The 19983-nt window shown below is 39.4% G+C and overlaps 1 protein-coding gene across 2 annotated transcripts; it reads left to right on the forward strand.

Annotated features, from left to right (window-relative positions):
* Positions 1-6: 6 nt before the first annotated feature.
* On the forward strand, positions 7-19914 carry LOC109037442 (josephin-2). Of its 2 annotated transcripts, XM_019052114.2 has the most exons (5): positions 27-229; positions 894-1013; positions 12337-12551; positions 16050-16230; positions 17297-19914. In XM_019052114.2, exons 2-5 carry the CDS (start codon positions 909-911, stop codon positions 17486-17488), a joined length of 693 nt encoding a protein of 230 aa, XP_018907659.1. In that variant the 5' UTR covers positions 27-229; positions 894-908; the 3' UTR covers positions 17489-19914. The 2 variants fall into 2 exon arrangements, with proteins under 2 accessions (XP_018907658.2, XP_018907659.1); XM_019052113.2 differs by lacking the exons at positions 12337-12551; positions 16050-16230; positions 17297-19914 and adding an exon at positions 6852-9791 and having other exon boundaries at positions 7-229.
* The last annotated feature ends 69 nt before the right edge of the window (positions 19915-19983 follow it).

Consider the following 19983-nt stretch of genomic DNA (forward strand, 5'->3'; position numbering starts at 1 on the left):
TTCATCGTTTCGCGTGCACCGTTCACCGGCGACAGACATTGTTGTTGTTTTGATCGAAAATGATAAGTGATAAGCTCAAGAGTTGGAATTTTTTCACTATCTCATAATTCACAAATTAATGCAGCAGTGAAACGTTTTATTTCTTTAGAATCTGTATTTTTCTACCTATTTTATACAAGAAGGAAGCAAATTTTCTGGACTGAAGTACTTTTAATTTGAACTGACGGATGTAAGTATGCTCTCACCTGTTACCATTCTCTTGATATTTCAGAAGTCTCAAATAAACTCTGCCAGTGCCAGAACTCTATGAGTGACACCATATAGTATGCATTCAAGTTGGTTTTAATTCAGGTACTTAATTGCAAAATAAAGTTTGATGACTAAGTAAGAGCCGAGTGGGCCATTTGCTATCTCAACTGCTGCGGTAAATGGGCTTCTGTTACTCTCTTCACAGGGGCAGGACTTTTTTAAAAAGTTGACCCTGGTTAAGATGAGCTCATCTTTTTCAACTACTTTCTAGCAGTCTCATGTGTTTTGTGGCAGAAGATAGAGAAGTCTAACTAAAATCTACGCCAAGTAATTTTACGCACTCATAGAGTGCAAGAGAAGAAAAGCTGTCCTCAATTTATCATTGAAAGTGAATACAAGAATCTGAATTGTGGATCTCCTGGTGCATGCTAAAAGTACATAAACTTAGTTGGCACAGATTTTAATTTGAAAATTTGGTTAGCTTCATGGTTATTTTTACTGTACCCAAGTAGCAGCGATCGGCATAAATAGTGATTTTGTAGCAGCTGCTCACTCAGCCACTAAGTGAGGACTGGGATAATGATACATTTTTCCTCACTCTTGAAATTGGTAAAAATTTTACTTACCCTTGATTTTTTTTGTAGGTGGGGAAAGCCAGCATGAGTGCAGGAAGTGCGAAATGGTTCTCGAATTGCTTCAAGTTCTCTAACTCCACCATGAATCGGCATGATTCTGATCTTGAAAATGTTTACCACGAAAAACAAGTAAGTCAAATTCATTTTTATAAATGTAAAAAATATATTTATTTGATTTTTAAATTTATGTAAAAAAAATTGAATTGCTGAATCAGTAATTTGTGCGTAACCGATTTTGTATTCCTGACTTGCCCATAGGCATGTCAAGACAGGTGCCATAAAAAGTTCTGAAGGAGAAATTTTATTTTTACCACAAATTTTACTCAATAGATCCTTAGGAAAATCTTCTTCCCAAAAATCTTCATACAGGCACAACTGCCAAATATTTTGTCACTTCACCTAATGTTCGGGTGAAATAGTTGTTATTATTTTTACTGATCTATTGAAAAAGCCAAGAGTTAGGTATGACCTGCAGTAGATTATTGAAATTATGTGTGTGTCTTTGGACAAGACAAGTTGACGAAGGTGGGGCAGAGCTCTCTGATAAGTTTGCTGTGTTGCCTTTTTACGGGCTGGCTACTGTACCTTGGGTCAAGGCTGCGACAGACGGCCTAAGGCCGTCCGTCTCTCCTTTACCTACGGGAACGAATTCCCTCCGGACCGCAGGATGTGCGGCAAGAGTGAAGGAAGAAGCGACAAAAATTGAAAAGATGAAAAGAAAGAGTTTTTTTCGTTTTTAAACTATTTTTGACTTCGCTAGAAGATTTTACGGCGTGTGTGTTGGGGGATTTTATTTAGAAATGTGCTCGTTGGTTTCGACCAAAAAATTACGACCGGTTCGTCTTCTAGACTAGCCGTTGAGATGACTAAGATCTGCAAGAGAGCCTTGTATTTGTTTTGATAATTGACTAACCAATGACCCTTATTTCCTGAGAAAGCAACAACTAAGCAATTATTCGCCCTGTTGAAGGGCTCTCCTGCTAATGACAGTCATCTGACCAGCATAGCTGACCATTGTCGTAGCTTTATTCCACCTTTGTAGGTATATTCTTATCCAGCAGGCAAAGACTTAGTTTCAATAATTGGCTTCTAGAGATATAGTGAATCCTCGACCATGGGAGCATGTGACAGCAGCCAAGATAATATTTTGACAATAGACAGGGCCGGATTTAGGAGGTGGCCAATGGACCGCGGCAAATTTGGGGGGCGGCAAATTTTGCAATTTTTTTTTTGAACGTAGGTAAAAAAAAAAAATCGGATTCAGAAAAATAATTACAAACGAGAAAATGCGACAAAATCTCTCATTTCCTGAGAGTATAATAATTTCTAATTTCGTCGTCTTTCAATGATACAAGAGACAGCACCTTTAATTAGTCGAGTTAAGAAAGAGACCAAACACGCAATTCGGCCTGGAACGGCGCGGCGCAGAGAGCAATGATGACGAGGATTTGAGATGAAAAGGAGAAGCCCTCGGCGCGGCGGTCGGCATGTAACACATATTAGCGCCAACAAGAGTGCATGAATACTTCACGCGTTGCGTCAAACACGCAGTGTGTAGTGCGTTGCGTTCAGCAGCGAGCGGCGTGAAACGCATAGCGCCTACAAGACTGTAGGAATACTTCACGCATTGCGCCAAACTCAGTGCGGTCAGCGCGGCGCAGTGCGGCGCGGTGGAAGTTAAAATTATTAAAGCACATTCGTGTTTGTTCTTTCTTAATTTTTTCGTTCATTCCTTCTAAATGGAAGGCCTTTTCCACACAGAGATAGGCGCACGGAACTTAACTTTTGCTAGTAGTGTTGACAGGGCTTTCGCAAAAAATGTGTCCAACACGAGTGAACGCGTCTTATGCACCCCTCCCCCTCCGGCACGTTCACTTGATGGTTTTTATTGATGTTTCAAATCGAATGAGAAGGGGGCGGCCAAATACAGGGGGCCCATGGGCGGCAAGAAGGTAAATCTGGCCCTGACAATAGAAAAAAAAAAAAAAAAAAAAAAAAAAAAAAAAAATTGGTAGTATCAGCTAAATGACCTTTCGATCTAAAGCCGAGCCATGCTGCATAGACCAAAGCACTGGGTCAGGGAATGATTTTCCTTAGACCTTTTAAAGCACGAAATGAAAAAGAAACAATGAAGGAAGGGATTGTGGTACCTATACAAAACTCTCAAGTACCAACTCGCTGTCTGAATGAAGCTAGATTACTTTGTACGGATGCTGCGAAGTTTTGATGTTCCCCATTTTCATCTCATGAGGAATTTCATTGTGGTCGAGGAAAAATTTTGCCCAATATTACAGTGATTCCGTAGAGGGTTTTTTTACTGCTTTCTCGAGATCCTAAGAGAGGAAAGAATAAAATGGGATGAGGAAATCTTGTAACTCGATTTTTAGGGAAAATTTGCAAAAAAGTGGAGTAAGTGGTCCCCAAGTTTTTAAAATCTCTGAATGAGACCTTTCGATATCCTCTTCATACTGCCTGCGACTTGTCTCACTGTCCAACTTGCCGCACACCTCTGGACAACAGATAATTCTCTCACAAATTCCCAGAAGGTGCTTAGACTTGGTTTTTTTTCTCTCTCTCTCTCTCTCCATAAAAATCTTATTTTTTGAACTCTGTACCCACTTATTGAGTTTTCAGATGAATTATCTCATTTTTGGGAAAACATTGTGTCCTTAAGGGTCATATAATATTGTTCCTCTGAAGTATTTTAAGATTGTTCGATTTTATAACTGGATTTCTATCACTTTCTTTAACTCGTAGATACTCAAAGCAGGTCAAATTGACCCAAGGCTGGCCATAAACACATTTCCTGTGGGTTGTATGAGGCTGATGCAGTGGTGCATACACGCCTCCCATGTAGGTGTACATACATTACAGAAAAGGAATCGGACATGACTTTGAAAAATAGGAAAAAATCGGGTGTCAGGGAATTCTTCTCGGCAAATACCCCTAGGAATCCCAAGCCAGGTCATTTGGGATCAACTATCTTTTCTGGGGGAGTTATGGGGCCGGTATATACGAGTTTTCGACATAGGTCCACAAATACATAGTAAAAAAAGAATCGGACACCAAATGGGATAAAGGGGGAAAATCGAATATTAACGCAGCCGAATACAGGAAAGACGTTATCGGGCTTCGTTTTTTAAGCTTTTTCCCCGAATCTGAGCGATACCTAATTGGTAGCAACAGAGTGGATCATTGCGAGCTCACGCTTCGCGCCTTCAACTTGGCAGATACCACACGGACATCCATCAAGCACGAATAGTTGTGTCTCTGCGCCGTCATCAACGCGCGTTCTTTCGCTTGGTCTATTCCCATATTGTGTTGTTTCCGTTTGTCTCATTTTTTGTGGTGCTCTATGGGCTACGTGAACAACACAGCCGAAGATAGAAGAGACGTAATCGGTTCGTGCTTTTACTTTTCTCCCGAATCTGCGCGACACCTCACAATCAGCATAGAGCGGAGCATTGCGAGTTCACGCTTCGTGCCATAGCGCCTTCAATTATGCAAATACAACACGGACATCCATCAGGCACAATTAGTTATAACTCTGCGCCGTCGTCAACGCGCGCTGCTGTATGTCAATCTTTGAATTTTGAGAAAAATTATGGTTAAGTTTCTCACTAATGTGCTATGATGTGGCCAAATTAATAATCATGTTGGAGGAAAAAAAGAAAATGTTGAAAGGTTTCTCAAGCTCTCCGAAGGGGGCAAAAAGCGCCAGGATGTAACAAAAAGGTGGACTCACCAAATAAGTATTTCTTATCTTCAAAAACTTAGACATAACATAGATAACACGTCAGAAACTAACAATTATTACAATACGGGTCAATTTGTCCCGACTTCGATTTTCGCGTATGAAATAAGTCTTCGGCATCTAAGGGTTCATACCATGAGCTTATGAGAGTGTTGTTCTCCGCCAAAATGTCGTCATATCCTGGAATAAATAATATTAAGTTACGTATGATAATATTATTAGATAATACTTGAATATTTGAACAAGTATTTCAATACTATTATCAACATCATTGAATGAAGACCAAAGGTGGCTCAATTTTAGGCTGACAATCTTGGTAATGATGATAGTGATATGATTTTGCCTCATGCATAATACAAAAATTCTCTCGTAATGTGAGTAATTTCGAAGAATCCTACCATTTCCCAGCCCTTCAAAACTGTCGTCAGATTCTTATTTGTACCCTGGTAAAAATTGGCAGTAGAATCTGTGTTCCAAAGTACCATAGACCTACAGTCGGCTGTAAGATTTCCAAAAGCTTCTATAGCCGGCAACACAATTTCTTATAGCCTTTTATAGCCGATGGCGATTAAGCAACAGCCTTGCGATAAAGTGTATGCTAAACGTTACTAATCACGGATACTAGGACTTAGTGAGTTTTTGGACTACCGCTCTCTTTTTGGGCCGCAGTATGTTGATTTAATTTGCGAGGAAAGCTCCGTACTTTTGAAGGATGCCTGCCATTCCTAATATGTTGGAGCGCCTTCAATTTCGTATGATACTGTGCAATACCTCCGTTGTGAAATAGTTGCTTCAAGCGCCGCGGTATACGCTGCGGCGCGGCGCGGCGGGCGGGCAGCCAGCGTTGAACGCGCATTGGCGCCTACAAACCTAACAGGGATACTTCACGCATTGCGCAATGCGTGAAGTATCCCTGTTAGGTTTGTAGGCGCCAGTGCGCCGCCGCTCCGCTTTGTGTTAGGCTCCAATATTCAATCTCGCGGAGTCAGCGTTTTTCAACTCATGACTTTGAAATGTTTGCACACTCTGTATGGATTATTCTCATTTTAATTGATGAAAAAAAATATGTAGTAAAGGAAAATATAATGTGCGTTTTGTAAATATTAAGGTGATTCCGTACAAACTTAAGGATTTGCAAAGCACAAGAATTTCTACACAATTTCTTATAGCCTTTTATAGCCGATGGCGAAAAAGCAATAGCCAGGCGATAAAGTGTATAGCCCGGCGATAGGAACTATAGCCCGGCTGTATAATTTTTTATCGCTTCGTGTAGCCCGGCCTGCCCGGCCGTATGATTTTTTCCACTTTCTACAGCCAGCTATATGATTTTCTATCGCCTTCTTCAGTCGGCTGTAAGAACTCCTGTGGTATTTTGAAACGCAGCTCCTATCGCCAATTTTTACCAGGGTATGCAAGGATCAAGCCTCTTTACACATAAAAGATCAGTTTATCCGCTGCTGTTTAGCCCTTGCACAACTGCATTTAGCGTCATTTTTTTATATATATTTACTCACCTATATTCTGATTAAAACTTAGTACCTAACATGGTAAAAAAAAAAAAAAAAAAAAAAAAAAAAAATTGCTATAGCACTGTGAAAATTTGAGATTTTAGAAACACCAAGTCTGGTGCTCTGAAGGTTTGCCAGTGCACTTGGTACTTGCAATTCAATTTGAGGCATATAACCACATACCCATAAAAGCTATGCCACACTGAATGTTTTGTACTAGCGACTCTGAATGCACGTTTCTGGTGGCTTCAGACCCAAAATGAAGGCATGCACGAATAAAGACCATACATTTTCAGCTGTGAATCCGAACTTAGAATGCATCTCCTCTTACTCCCATCGCTTAGTCTTAAATTGGAAGCAGATCTGCCTGAGTTAGATGACGGGAAGAAAAGTTGTTGGGAATCACTCCTGATCACACTTATCAAAGTCTCACCGAGACACAGCTAAAATGCGAGCAGTCATAATGAAAGGAACATGTTGAGATCAAAATCATCAAATGCTGTTGATAGAGACACGATCGATATTTGTACGTATTTTATAAGCTGTCCCTACTTTATAATTCTTATCTCTCGTTTTTGTAAGTCTGCCCCTAATTACAAAGCTATCCTCAATTTCGAAGGAGAAGTTTTCTATTTTACTATCTCTGTACTTTTATTTTCGTTTACTTCAAGTAGAATTAACTTCGTATTCCTCTTTGCATTTCAGAATTTCTATCACAAAATTCGTAATTGTTTCACCTGCTCCTAAGAAAACTGATGCGCCAAAAAAACTCTCTTATCGGAGACTTAGGATCAAAAAATCAAATATTTGGCATCACCAAAAGAAGCAAAATCGGATGAATATGTATTTAAAGCGATTCCTTTCCGTATGATTGTCACGCGTATTAATGATTTATGTTAATACGTCAATCAGAGCTAAATATGGGTTTATCTTTTGGTCACCTGAGGAAGCTACCCTTCCCAATGACGTTTTCTCTTAATGATAGCATCGTCAGTTGAAAAGATTTACCGATCAATTGTGACTTAGATTCGCATTAAACAGAAATCGAGATGATTGATAATCCAAGTTCCTCCCAAAAGTGCACAACGTCCTCTTCTGTGTCTGGGCAAGCATCTCAAACACGTAAAGCTTCGAACGACTCATCTGTGTGTGTTCAATCTAATAGTTTTTCAGATTCGCCTCTAAATGTTGTTAATAGTCCTTCAAATGCGTCTAACAGTAAAATCCAATCTTTACAAATCAATGAAGTAGAGGCGAGAGATGTTTGGAATGATAACATAAATGCTCCAATTTCGCAGAAAAAGAATAATTACCCTACGAATTCTTCCAGTAATGAATTGGACTCGGTAAATGACTCGTCAACTGGCCTCTTCATTTGCCAACTGAAAGGATCGCCTCCGAAAATTCAGCGTATTTTCACAACGTATCCCAGGTCTTTCATCGAGACTGCCTTCACAAATTCCATATTAAGTGAAATCGAGTACGTCGATGAAAAACATTCTCAAGAATTGATCAATAAACTTTTACCATTCGAGCAAGCGTCCAATAGTCGTCAGGGATTAATTTCAGACGAACGTGATGTATCCGAGACTGAATCTTCTTGTGAAGACTTTAGTCATTTTGTAGAAGTTATTGAAACTTACGAGGAACCGCATGAAGATAAGTCGTCTTTAAACGAAGAAGCAAAAGAGACGTGCCGAGCCATCGTTACAGCGTCATCTACCCATCAAGATTCCATAAAATCAAGTGTTCTCATCTGCAAGAAACCCTGTAAAAAGCAACGATTACGAAATAACGTACAAGAGTCATCAAAAGTGGGAAAAGTATCAAGAGAGGGAAAGAAAGCAAAATTCAAGACCTTGCAGCCCTCCCAACTGTATCAGTATGAAGAAACCACTGAGGACGCCGCCCTGGAACTGCCGAAACCTGTTTTTGAGTGCGATACTTGTCGCAACACTTTCAGCTCAAAATATAGCCTCAGAGATCACATTCTAGCTAAACATCCCCCCTCCAACAATCCATCGGATAATCGACCTTTTCAGTGCGAAAAATGTGCACAATCCTTTGTGAGGAAATCCTACTTGAATGAGCATTTGCAGATGGCGCACTCAGATCAGCCGAAGCAACAGTGTCCTTTGTGTCCAAAAAAGTTCAAAAGGAAACAGTACCTTGACTACCACACAGTGCGGGTCCATTCTGATTCAAAGCCTCACCTTTGTCAACATTGTGGGGAACATTTCTCTCTCGCCTCCGCCCTCAATGAACACGTTAGATACCATCACTCTGATGGCTTTAAGTGTAGCGATTGTGGTAGAGTTTTTAAAAGGCCTAAACATCTTCTCGTTCATTCAAAACCTCGGGTGCAAGGTCTTAAACCAACCTGCAGGTATTGTAAAGAGACGTTTATCAACAAATGTTCACTCCAAATGCATGTGCAGAGTATGCATTCAGATTTGTATCAGTTCTCTTGTACCGAATGTAATATGAAGTTTACGTTGAGAAGAACTCTCGTCAGTCATGTGAGACATGTTCATGGTGCATCCAGAAACCACCCTTGCCCTATTTGTGATAAAACCTTTAAAAATGGTACAGCCGTCAAAGTGCACATGAGCAATGTTCATAATAATTCGAGGAACTTTAAATGTGGATTGTGTGACCGCTCCTACAAGACAAGACAAGTCTATAATGAACATATGGCATTTCAGCATCCAATATAATGTCAGTCTCATTCTTATGTTGTGCATAACGAACATAGGCCAATTAATGAATATCGACTTCGCACTGGTAAAAAGAAACACATTGGATCTAGAGTCCAGACTCTTAAAAACATCGACAAGAAAAAATACTCTTGATTCAATCAGATTTAAGCTTAAATCAAGAACCAAGCCTCTTGATTTGAGCGGATTTCCTTTTGATTTAAGCTTCAATCTGATTGAATCAAGAGTCCGTTTTCTTGTCAATGTTTTCAAGAGTCTGGACTCTAGATCCAATGTGGTTTTTTTTCCATTGTGAAACTCCCAAACTATATGTCTCTCGTCTGCGGTGTTTTAAAATCTCCACTTCCGTTTTGTATTTTCGAAAGGAAAAGAATCAGCACCATTCCCCGACGTTTTCGCAAAATTTTCTTCCCAAAAATGAGAAAAATCACGGAAGTTTTAAAAATTCAACGTCCAATTGTTCTTTATTTAAAAAATTATTAAGCCTTGAACGTCGCACAGTGGAACGAATCAATAGGAGCGGTCGGGCATGAAGTTTTTGGCTAAAATGTCAATTTTGTATGTTTATTACGTCACAAATCTAATTTCAAAGGGTGTATCTGAAAGAAAATTTCACGAAAAAAACAATAGAACCACTATTAATATTTTTTGTTTTATTTTATCGAAAATAGAAGCTCTCAAAATTTCCAGATTTTGTCCGACTTCTCCTATCGACTCGATCCACCGTGCGTCGCAAAGTGAGGTGTGTGATTTGGGAGTTTCACCGTCGATATTTCCAATGTTCTGGAGCCGTATTTTCTCTTTAAAACTAGTCGCTAAGAATTGCATCTTTCTTTTATTCTGTTTGTTATTCAATTCGAAGTCAAAGAAATTTTAATTTTATGTCAACATTGTTGAAAAATAAAGTATAATGTTTTTGTTACACTGATTATCGGTTTGCTGTTACTGCTGTTTCTCAAAACCTCCTCTCTTATAAAACCTGCTTCATTCCTGTGTAAAATGAATATCAGTCTCTTTGATGTTCCTAAATAATCGATAATATTCCGATTCATTTTCTTCCAGTCAAAGTGACTGGAAGCTTCCCAAAACAAGATCTGAATCTTATTTTTGCTCATAAGTGTAACATCTGCCTATTCATAAATTACAATACTTTCTCGTCAGCACGACCTTCATACTGATCATAACCCCACTCTTTTACCCACCGTTACAATTTTTGAGGCTGTAATTTCATATCCTATCATCATCTACCAAATCAGTCGATGTATTTGATATACATATCGACGGTGAAAGTCGGCAATCACATAACTCGGTTTGCGACGTCGCAGACTTCCTGTCATACTTTATTTTTTAAATGGAAAACTACTCAACGGCAATTCTTTAAAACTGTCATGATTTTTCTTCTCAATGCGAAGAAAATTCTGCAAAAACTTCAAGAAATAATATCAATTTGTTCTCCTTTATAAAAATGACGTAGAGGCGGAGATTTTCAGACACCGCAAACGAGTTATGTGATTGCCGACTTTCACCGTCGATATATGCTTTGTTTATCGAAAGGATGAAGTAAGGGCAGATAGGTGTTTTAACAAATGGATGTATTTCTGCCAAACGGAACTACGCACATTATGACGTGAGCCCTGTTATGCACATATTCTTATGGGTCTCAGGGCTTATGTCTTAATACATTTAGTTCCGTTTGGCAGAAATACGTCCAAATGTACCAACGCACTCGGTTCCTCTTTGATGATTAGAGCCATCAAACACATATGTCATGTTAGTTCCGCGGGTAAAGCAACAAGGAACATTCTCACAGTTCCAAATTAAGGAATTCCGACCACTGCATTGGGTGCAAGAATTGTCTATTTGACGATTTAATTTCAACTTCACAGCTGCTTTTCGTGTAACCTTAAAACCAATGTTTAGAGAACCAATAAATTATTTAAATAATTCGCCCACGTAGGTCAATGTTTACAGGTGGAAAAAGTTATTTTTAGAGGCTTTCCGACGGATATACCCACACTATTTCCCTTCACGTATCAATTTTCCTTAAACTCGATATTTTCGTCAAGATACAAGTTTTTCGTAAAAAATGCAGGAAAATTATCGCATGATGTTGACAAATCCAATTTAGCAGCCAAAATTACAATAGACAGTATGTATCGTAGTCATAAAAACTGTTCCTCACTGTGTCTGACATCGAGATTTTTCCAGTCTAATGACATACTCCGCCCGTCCACTCCTTTATAGGTAAACGTGCGGCCCGATTATTGAATCTATGTCGATACAAGACAAGATCAAGTCCTATTTTAACATTGCAAATCGCAATTTTTGTTTTCTGTCCATCGCATTTCGACGTCTTATCGCGATGCTTGACACTTTCAAGTTCCGATATCCGGATAATCGTCTTTCATAGTTCATATTATTTTTTTTCATTTCTAAGCACTTGTTTATTTATAATCCTCCTATAAAAATTACCCACTTTCTATAGACAATTATAGCCGAAGCGCACTTAAGCTGTGCATTCATGACTGTAAAAATGTTACCGGAAATCGAAAAGACCAGCGTGCGTGAAGGCAATTTTAATTGTAATCTTCCGTCGCATTTCTAAGGCGCAATGATACAACTATTTGAACTCTCCGGAATGCGTGAGGTATCACGCCGCATTTGAAGGCGTTTTCAAACAGCCAAGTTCCGATACCCGGATTATCGTTTTGCAAAGTTCCTATTATTATGTTTTATATCCTACCATTTGTTCGTTTTCAATCCTCCTATAAAAACTACTCATTTGCTGAATACAAATCTGGCTTGAGCGCACTTATGCTATGCATTCACGACTGCAAAAATGTTAATGGAAATCAAAAAGGCCAGCGTGCATGAAGGCTATTTCAATTGTAATCTTCCGTCGCATCTCTAAGGCGCAATGATACAACTATTTGAATTCTCCGGAATGCGTGAGGTATCACGCCGCAATTGAAGGCGTTTTCAAACAGCCAAGTTCCGATACCCGGATTATCGTTTTGCAAAGTTCCTAGTATTATGTTTTATTCCGTACGACTTGCTTATTTTTATTCCTCGTATATAAAGCACCCATTTGCTAAATACAATATTAGCTGGAGCGCACTTCAGCAGTGCAGTTTCGATATCAGTATCGAATGCTATATTTTTCCTCTAAAAAAACCCTGCCTCCATTACGTTGAATTTCTTTGTCAAATGTGGTACATGATTTCTTTCGTCTCGCACCACAGCAAAAGCGCGATCTCAAAATTCCAAAAGAATGACAAGTAGCTGACATTACAATACGAATCGATGCGGTATATCGCACATCGCTTTGTCACAAAAAGTGGCGTCCGTCAAATCACCTTGATCTTCTTTTATCCGGCAAAAAAATGATACAACCGGCACTAATTTCACATTTGATCGAATCCAATCATGCCACGTATTATCACCTTGGAACTTTTTGTTGTGTTCACGTTTAGATCAAGGAACTATGCGCTTTGCACGCTTTGAACAATTTATTTCAAGACGCAAAATTTACCAAGGTGGAACTTGACTCTATCTGTCTTTCCTTGGCGCCAGACGTCTGGATCAACCCTCATAGATCCGTACTTGGGATTGGCAACTACGATGTGAATGTGATCATGGCGGCCCTCAACAAGCATGGCTACGAGGCCATTTGGTTCGACAAACGAAAGTGAGTCCCATGTCATTTCTATTCTGCCGTGCTGAGGAAGAACGCCATATGAGCCTTCAGGCGTTGCCAAATTTCCTGTGACAAAACGCGGATTTTCTGGTAAATTTGTGAGTACTTTCATCCCAATTTTTCAGATAATTTAGTTCACAATTTTACCTAAAGATCCTGAAAATGTCGAGGAAAAATATTCGCAACTTTCCTCAAAAATGAACATTTTATCGAAGGAAATTTGGCAACTCTCGAATGTTCATACGGCGTTCTTCCTTAGCACGGCAGTATTGCACTACTCATCATCAGAGTCAGGGCCATCCATAAATCACGTAAGGCATTTTTCCCATTTTTAGACCCCCCCCTCTTCCTCTGAAGGCACCGTAAGGTATCCCTTATCACTCCCCCTCTAAAAATTACGTAAGGCTCGACTGCCCCCCCCCCTTTTTCGCGATTATTGCAGATTTATGCATTACATTCTTTCTTAGAAAAACAATGGCATTTTTAGGCCAAAATTGTTATTAGTGAAATTAAATTTTTGAAGTAAGTTTATCGGAAATATTAATGATACAATAATTAGTTTAATAAACAAAAATACATGGAGCAAAATTGAAGGGTTTTTTTGTCTTTGGAATAGTTGTTAAAAGTATTTTGACGTACGGATGAAGTCACTACTCATCATCTCACCAAGTGGTAAAGGGGGAATCAAGAGAAATGACAGGAGCATGGTCCGATCGGTCAGCAATGGTGATGTGCTGATTTCCTCTTTTTCATCTTGAATTTTATTATCAAGCTGACGAAAAATGGAGTTTTGCATTTTCTCCGAAAATAGGCCAGAAAGCTTACGAAATGCTCAGCCCTACCCCCTCCCCCCCCCTTGCACGGCACCACCGTAAGGCTGTTAGAAATCCACTCTCCCATCTGAGAGCCTATAACGTAATATATGGAAGGCCCTTAAGTAACTTTGGATGACCAATTGATAACAACAAGAGTTTTGTAAAAGTTATTTTCCTCTCATCAGTTCGTCAAAAACTTTGTAGATAGTACACCCATCATTCTCGGGTAACGACATAGATACTGATACATAGGCATGAATTTTGAAAAACATCACTCATCAATCAATATAATTTTACCGCGTTTATACAAAAAGGGGGAAAAAATTAATAAAAAAGCTTCGTGGTGTCATGACGTCAGGGGCGGACTGGCCCTAAATTAAGTATGGGGCGGGCCCCTAGGGGGGTCTGGGGGGCCCCCAGTAGAAGGGGGGTCCGGGGGCCCTCCTCCGGAAAATTTTGAAAATTAGGCCCTTTTAGAATGAATTTTACGCTATTTTAGACCCTATTCTTTTCTTTAATATTATTTTTGAAACATTATCCAAAAAGAGACCAGAAATGCAAAACTTAGTATATTTTTACTTAAACTGGATGAAAAAATGAGAATCCGTTGTATACTTGGAATTCAACTTTTATTTTCCTCTTCCAACGAAAAATTGTGCCAAAGCTAAATTAGTATACAGAAGATACATAGAATCAAGTAGAATAGTAATAGTGACAGTCTAAAAAGAACACATTCTGAAAAACACAGTTCGGATTTTTTTGTTCGTTTGTTTTTTTTAAATGTACTTTTTAGCCGCCAAAATTGACAACTGTCTTAATTTTTTTTGAACGTTTTATTGGATCCTTTCTTCGCTCTGCTCATAGAAAAATCAGTGCCGTTTACTAGTTAAATGACGCGTAATGAATGAATAAATCGATGGTTAAATTCTGAAAACACGTAACTCGGAATCCGCATCATGAACCCTGAGACTCGTAAGGATGCTCATGTTTTGCGTGTATCCTTATGAGTCTCAGGGTTCATGAGTTAATGATGCGGATTCCGAGATACGTGTTTTCAGAATTTAGCCATCGAAATAAAAATAAGAATGAAAATAAAAATACAAACAAAAAATTGACAAAAATCTGACACTTTGAAAATTATTGTGTTAATTAAACTGGAAATAGAAACACAGTTTTACGAAAAAGTCTTGACGCTCGGATTGTTCACATTCCCATTGGTTTTTCACACTTTACCGGTCTTGTAATATCGAGCCATACACTAATGACAACTGTGTGGCGCCGGCGGCATTCGCGATCCAGACAAGCCTCGAGCCTTGTGAGTGAGTGAAGTAGCCCTATGGTATTTGAAGGAATCGACTCGCACGCGCGTCTTAAATGTGTCAAAAGAGGCCTTATGTCGCGGGAATTTTTGAATTAGAAAAAAGTCATTGGGGCTGCCCATACAATACGTAACGTATTAAGGGGGGAGGAGGGGGGGGGTCAAGCCCAACGTTACGTAACTCTTTTTTGCCGTAAGACCTTTTTTTCCTTGTTAATTTAAAAAACTGACCAAAATAGGGGGGAGGGGCGAGGCTTGTGTTACGTATTTATTTATTTTTTTTGAGGGGGGGGATGGTTCGAGCTTGCGTTACGATGCGTTACGGAGGGGGGATGGGGGTAAAAAAATCGGAAAAACTGCGTTACGTATTATATGGACAGCCCCCATTATGGATTTCGCTAAAGGGGGGAAAAATCGCCGAAGGCCCCTACGAAATCCCTTGAGGAAGGTAGGAAAGGTTCCCTACTAGGGGCCTCCAAAGTTCAAAATTGCATAGAAATGCGCCCTCGAGGCCTCTCTGAATCAGTACCAAAGGGCCCCCGGCAAAAAGGACCCTTTTATCGAATCGGCGATAAAGAGCCCGGTGCCTTGAAGGTCCTTAGAGGCGGTATAATCAAGGCCTCTTCAAATCGGCAATAAATGGTCCCTTGGAAACGGCAAAAAAGGACTCCTTCGAATCAGATAAAGGGGCTCTTTTAAGGTCCTTAGAAGCGGCAAAAAAAGGCTCCATCGAGTCTTCTTCGAATCGGCAATAAATAGTCTCGGCTCTTCCGAAATGACAAGAAAGGACCCCTTTGGACTTATTCGAATCAGAAAAAAGGGCTCTCAAAATGCAACGCCCTTAGATACGGCATAAAAAAGCTCCTTCAGGGCGCTCTCCGAATCGGCAATAAAGTGTCCTGTCCTCTCAGGAGTCTCGGGGCCCTTTCTCGAGGACGAACCGAAAAAGCCCTCGGGCGCTTCTTCGAAACGGCGAAATACGGCCCTTCAAATCGGCCAAAAGGGGCCCCGGAGGGGCCCCTTTTGGCCGATGAAAGTGGGGCGATCGCCCCATCGCCACCCCGGCCAGTCCGTCCCTGCATGACGTATCTTGGGTTTGAGTAATTTTTTTATCAGTATCCTATTTACCTAAATGACTCAGATGTTAGTACCTACTCCTACTGCCTATTCTTAACATGCGTACAAACTGCGCTTAAAATCGCAGGAATTTCCGTCTGCATAGTGTACATATACCTATGACACTGTTCTCTCCCTACCCATTATAAAACATCCCTTAATACTCGATGCTACCAAATTTCCGTGACTATCCGTTAACTGCACATAAATAATATTTTGACGATTTCTTTGACTTTTCAGGAACGCTAATTGTCTAAATTTGGAAGCCATCGAAGGCTTTATTTTGAATGTCCCCACTCCTTGCCAGTTGGGAATAATACGACTGCCTCTGAAAATAAAGCATTGGATAGCTGTCCGAAAAATAAAAAGGAACTATTACAATCTGGACTCAAAATTAGATCACCCGAAACTTATTGGACAGGTAAATCTATTCGTCCTCTGTAACTCTTAACACTCTTTTCTCAAATTTTAATTGCCATAAACTATTCACATTAAGGAAGAGAGAGCCAGAGGGACTTAATTGCTTTGCGCCGTCGTGAAATTTAATTCGAAAATGTTCGAATTTACTCAAGAACAGGTGCACAGTTTCCTCTAAATGTTTTAAATTAATTTAATTTATTTTTTAATTTATTACAATTATTAATTTTTTTATTTTTTTGATAAATTGATGGAAATTCCCTGAAATTTTCAATGTAAAACACTTTTTCGCTAAGAAATAAAAAGAAACAAGTTTTCATTCGAAAATTCCAAACGTTGCAACGCAATTAAGTCCTTCTGATTCTCAGTCCCTCAAATGAACCTGATAGACCATGTGTCAGTCGGTACTCGAATTTTACCCTCAATAATCCTCTCTATAACGATAACTCAAGGGACCGACCGATTTGTTCGTTTTTAAGAAGTTCTCGTTATGCCAAAAGTCGATCAGGAAAAGGAGGACGAACTCCGACATCAATGACTCAATCGACTAAGGTACCATTCAGGGGTGCAAAATGTCTAGGATCCCTCGATCCGAAGGTTGCAGGCTGGGGGTGTGTTGTACACTGGCAGGAAATGGTGTACCCCGCGATGGGTCCGGCACAGAGAGTTGGCGAATTTTGAACGATTAAAGCGCGCACCGTAGTGAACGCGCAATGCGTGCAGTATTCTGGCAGTCTTGTAGGCGCTAATATGCGCCGAGTGCGTACCGCACCGGCGCGGCGCGGGTGCACCGTAGTGAACGCGCAATGCGTGAAGTATTCCTTCAGTCTTGTAGGCGCTAATGTGCGTTCCGTGTCGACCGCACCGTGTTCGGCGCGACCAGTTCAACTCGCGGAGTCAGCGTTCTCCAACTTGTTCGCACCGTTAAGTCCTAGCACACTCTTTATGAATCACTGCCATTTAAAATGATAAATAAATGTATACAGCTGAAGTCGCCAATGAAAGAGACTTCCATATGTATCGAATACCTACTCAATTTTGAATGTATATACCTCTACGTTTTGTCTTAGGATGCAGATTTGGTGAAATATTTTCAAGAGGAACTCGACAGCAAAGAGAAAGAAATGTTTATTGTAGTATCTCGCGAAAATGCCACTAATCAAAGGTGGTTTACGGGCTCAGCAGACGTCTCAAAAACGAACCAAGAAAGCTCCTCTGCTTCCAGCCTCTCAGTCACACTCAAAAATGAAGAAACTCGGTAGCACTTGTGAAGATGAGTCGGTACTTTTTTATGATGGAGAAAAATAAGGTATTGGCGCAGCTCCTTTTACCTACCCGTTTTTCATCCTATTGTTTTTTCTCTTTGTTATGTGGTGAAGGTACAATTTTTTCAGCGATTAACATAGTCAAAAATTTCAGTGGCGAGCTGTTGATCATTGTCTATAAATTTTTTCCCGTTTGAAAGTATGGCGAAGAATCGATTTCTTAGGTTTACGTCCGTGGCGACGCATACTTTAAGATTTATCGATAGACCTGCAATTTAAACCTATGAAAAAGGATCGATAAACCGGGTTTTCGCAACGAACCCTTTATTAACCGATTATTTACCACAGTTTCAAATGAGGAAATATCGATAATCGATCATTAACGCCTCACCACTGGTTTACATCACGAACACCCTCATAATCGATCCTTTTCTATAGATTTGAATGGCAGATAAATCGATTTATCGCAAAGCACGACGCGCCTTTAAAATTTTCGTTGAGAACACTGGTTAACACGGGTTGATTTCTCAATTAGGTTCGGTTAGAATCTGCGTAAATTCTTAGCTTTTATTCCGAAACTGACCGGGAAACGTGTTCTTCCGCATCAGTTCGGTTTTGCCCGGAAAGTCTATTTTCTCAAAAAATCTAACTTTTCCGCGACATCGGAGAAAAATTTTCCGGATTCAGTAGCGACTTATGTCGACGAATACGCCTTGCGGTTTCTATCAACGACGTTTTTACCTATCAAAATGCTTTATCGGCCTAAATACCCCTGCGTAAAGTTATCCAATTGTTTTGCGTCAGGAAATATGGAACTTATTATTTTCCTTCGTTTTTAATGGGGCAATCCTTTGTCATTCAAATCGTAAATGACTTTTATTCTTCCAGCACCAATCAGGTTTTTTTCCGAAAATTGAATTTTCAAAGAGGGAAGGGCGTCTTTAGCTGAGAACCTCTTTTAAACAAAATATTTTCTTGGATAACAGCCTTAGGTAATTTTTGACTTCGATGGTAAAAACCAGGGAAGGTCACCTCATTAGACATCAGAGAAAAAAATGTGCTGTCCTCTCCAATGCGAAACAACCGAAAAACCTTCACGTGGTGGTATACAGACGGACTGAGGCATTTGACGGGAAAAGCCTCGTTATCAGAAATATCATCGTTTTTTCTTTACCGTGTACAGATTTTCTGGCAAATTGGATTTTTCCGAGAAGAACTAGATTTTTGGAGATGATTTTGATTAATCGAGCAAAAACGAACTGATGCCGAAAAATGGAGGTCTCTCTCGGAATGAGCACTTCAGTTCTACCCAAAATCAGTGTTCAACTTTTTGGCAAATCTAAGGAAAATTGTATTTGTTAACAAGGGTTTTCCGGTGAAGGTATACCAACCTCCCGTATATTTTATATCCCTGGATCCGTGTTTGGATCCTTCCAAATTTGTTAAAGGGCCCATGAGGGTACTCCGTACTCATTGTTGCATTTTTAATAGGTCTTAATTTTCGTTAATCATTCCGTTATTACTCTTAGTCGATCGTTCACTTGTTGAACGAGTTTTATTTATTTTTTGTTCGCTACCTATTGTGTTGTTATTAATGAGCCCCCATATCGGTGTTACATCTGATGGAAGAGCGTCGAAGCTTGACTATCTATAAAATTCAAAACAATTGATTGTAGGTATCAATTTTACTTACGAGTGTATTTGCAAGCATCGCGCAGAAATTTTACGCCGAAAGAGATCCAACCAATGTTGGAAAAATGACCTTTCAAAAGGGTCTGTGACGCCTTGAAAAGGTTTTGAATATAAGAACTTGAAACTGTTTTTAAATTTTCAAGTTTCTGAACATTCTCACTATCTCAGAAAACAAAATCACTTAAGAATCCCTAAATTTTGAATTATTTGGTCATTTTGTTACTATCTCTAGAAAATTGATACTTTTCCCTCTACTCTATTTTCTTTGGATTAATCAGATACAGCGTTGTCTTCAAATCATAAATTAACCTATTTTTTTGTAAATAACCGAATATGAGCCGTGTAGGAAGACGGCAACTTCCAATTCTGGGCATTCTTATTCAATGATTTTAAAACAATTTTTGTCCATCTTCAAATTCCAAGAAAAGTCCGTGAAATCTTTTTTCGAAAATCCATGAAATCTCTGAAAGTACTTGACTTTATTTTAGTTTTCAAAACTGTCATGCGCCCTAATCAAGATAATATATAGTTTTACCGAATACTCAGTTGATCCTTACTTCAAGGAATTCGCGGAAAAAAAGAAAAGCGCCTCTAGGCCCAGACCGTCGGAAAAGAGCTTAACTTTAGGGACCTTTTTGTTGTTAATTTTAGTGTAAATAATTTTTCTTTTTCTATTTGTAAGTTGTTTCTAATCTTTTTGTTAAATAAAATTTTACATTCACATTATCATATCCAGATTTTTCATTTTCACATGCATGTTTTTCCTTGCACCTCGTTACAATAAACTCAAGGATTTTTTT

This window comes from Bemisia tabaci, chromosome 5 (assembly GCF_918797505.1).
Source record: "Bemisia tabaci chromosome 5, PGI_BMITA_v3".
Taxonomy (NCBI): domain Eukaryota; kingdom Metazoa; phylum Arthropoda; class Insecta; order Hemiptera; family Aleyrodidae; genus Bemisia; species Bemisia tabaci.

Coding starts and splice junctions, on each gene's coding strand:
- LOC109037442 (XM_019052113.2), top strand. CDS start 7,196: ATGATTGATAATCCAAGTTCCTCCCAAAAGTGCACAACGTCCTCTTCT.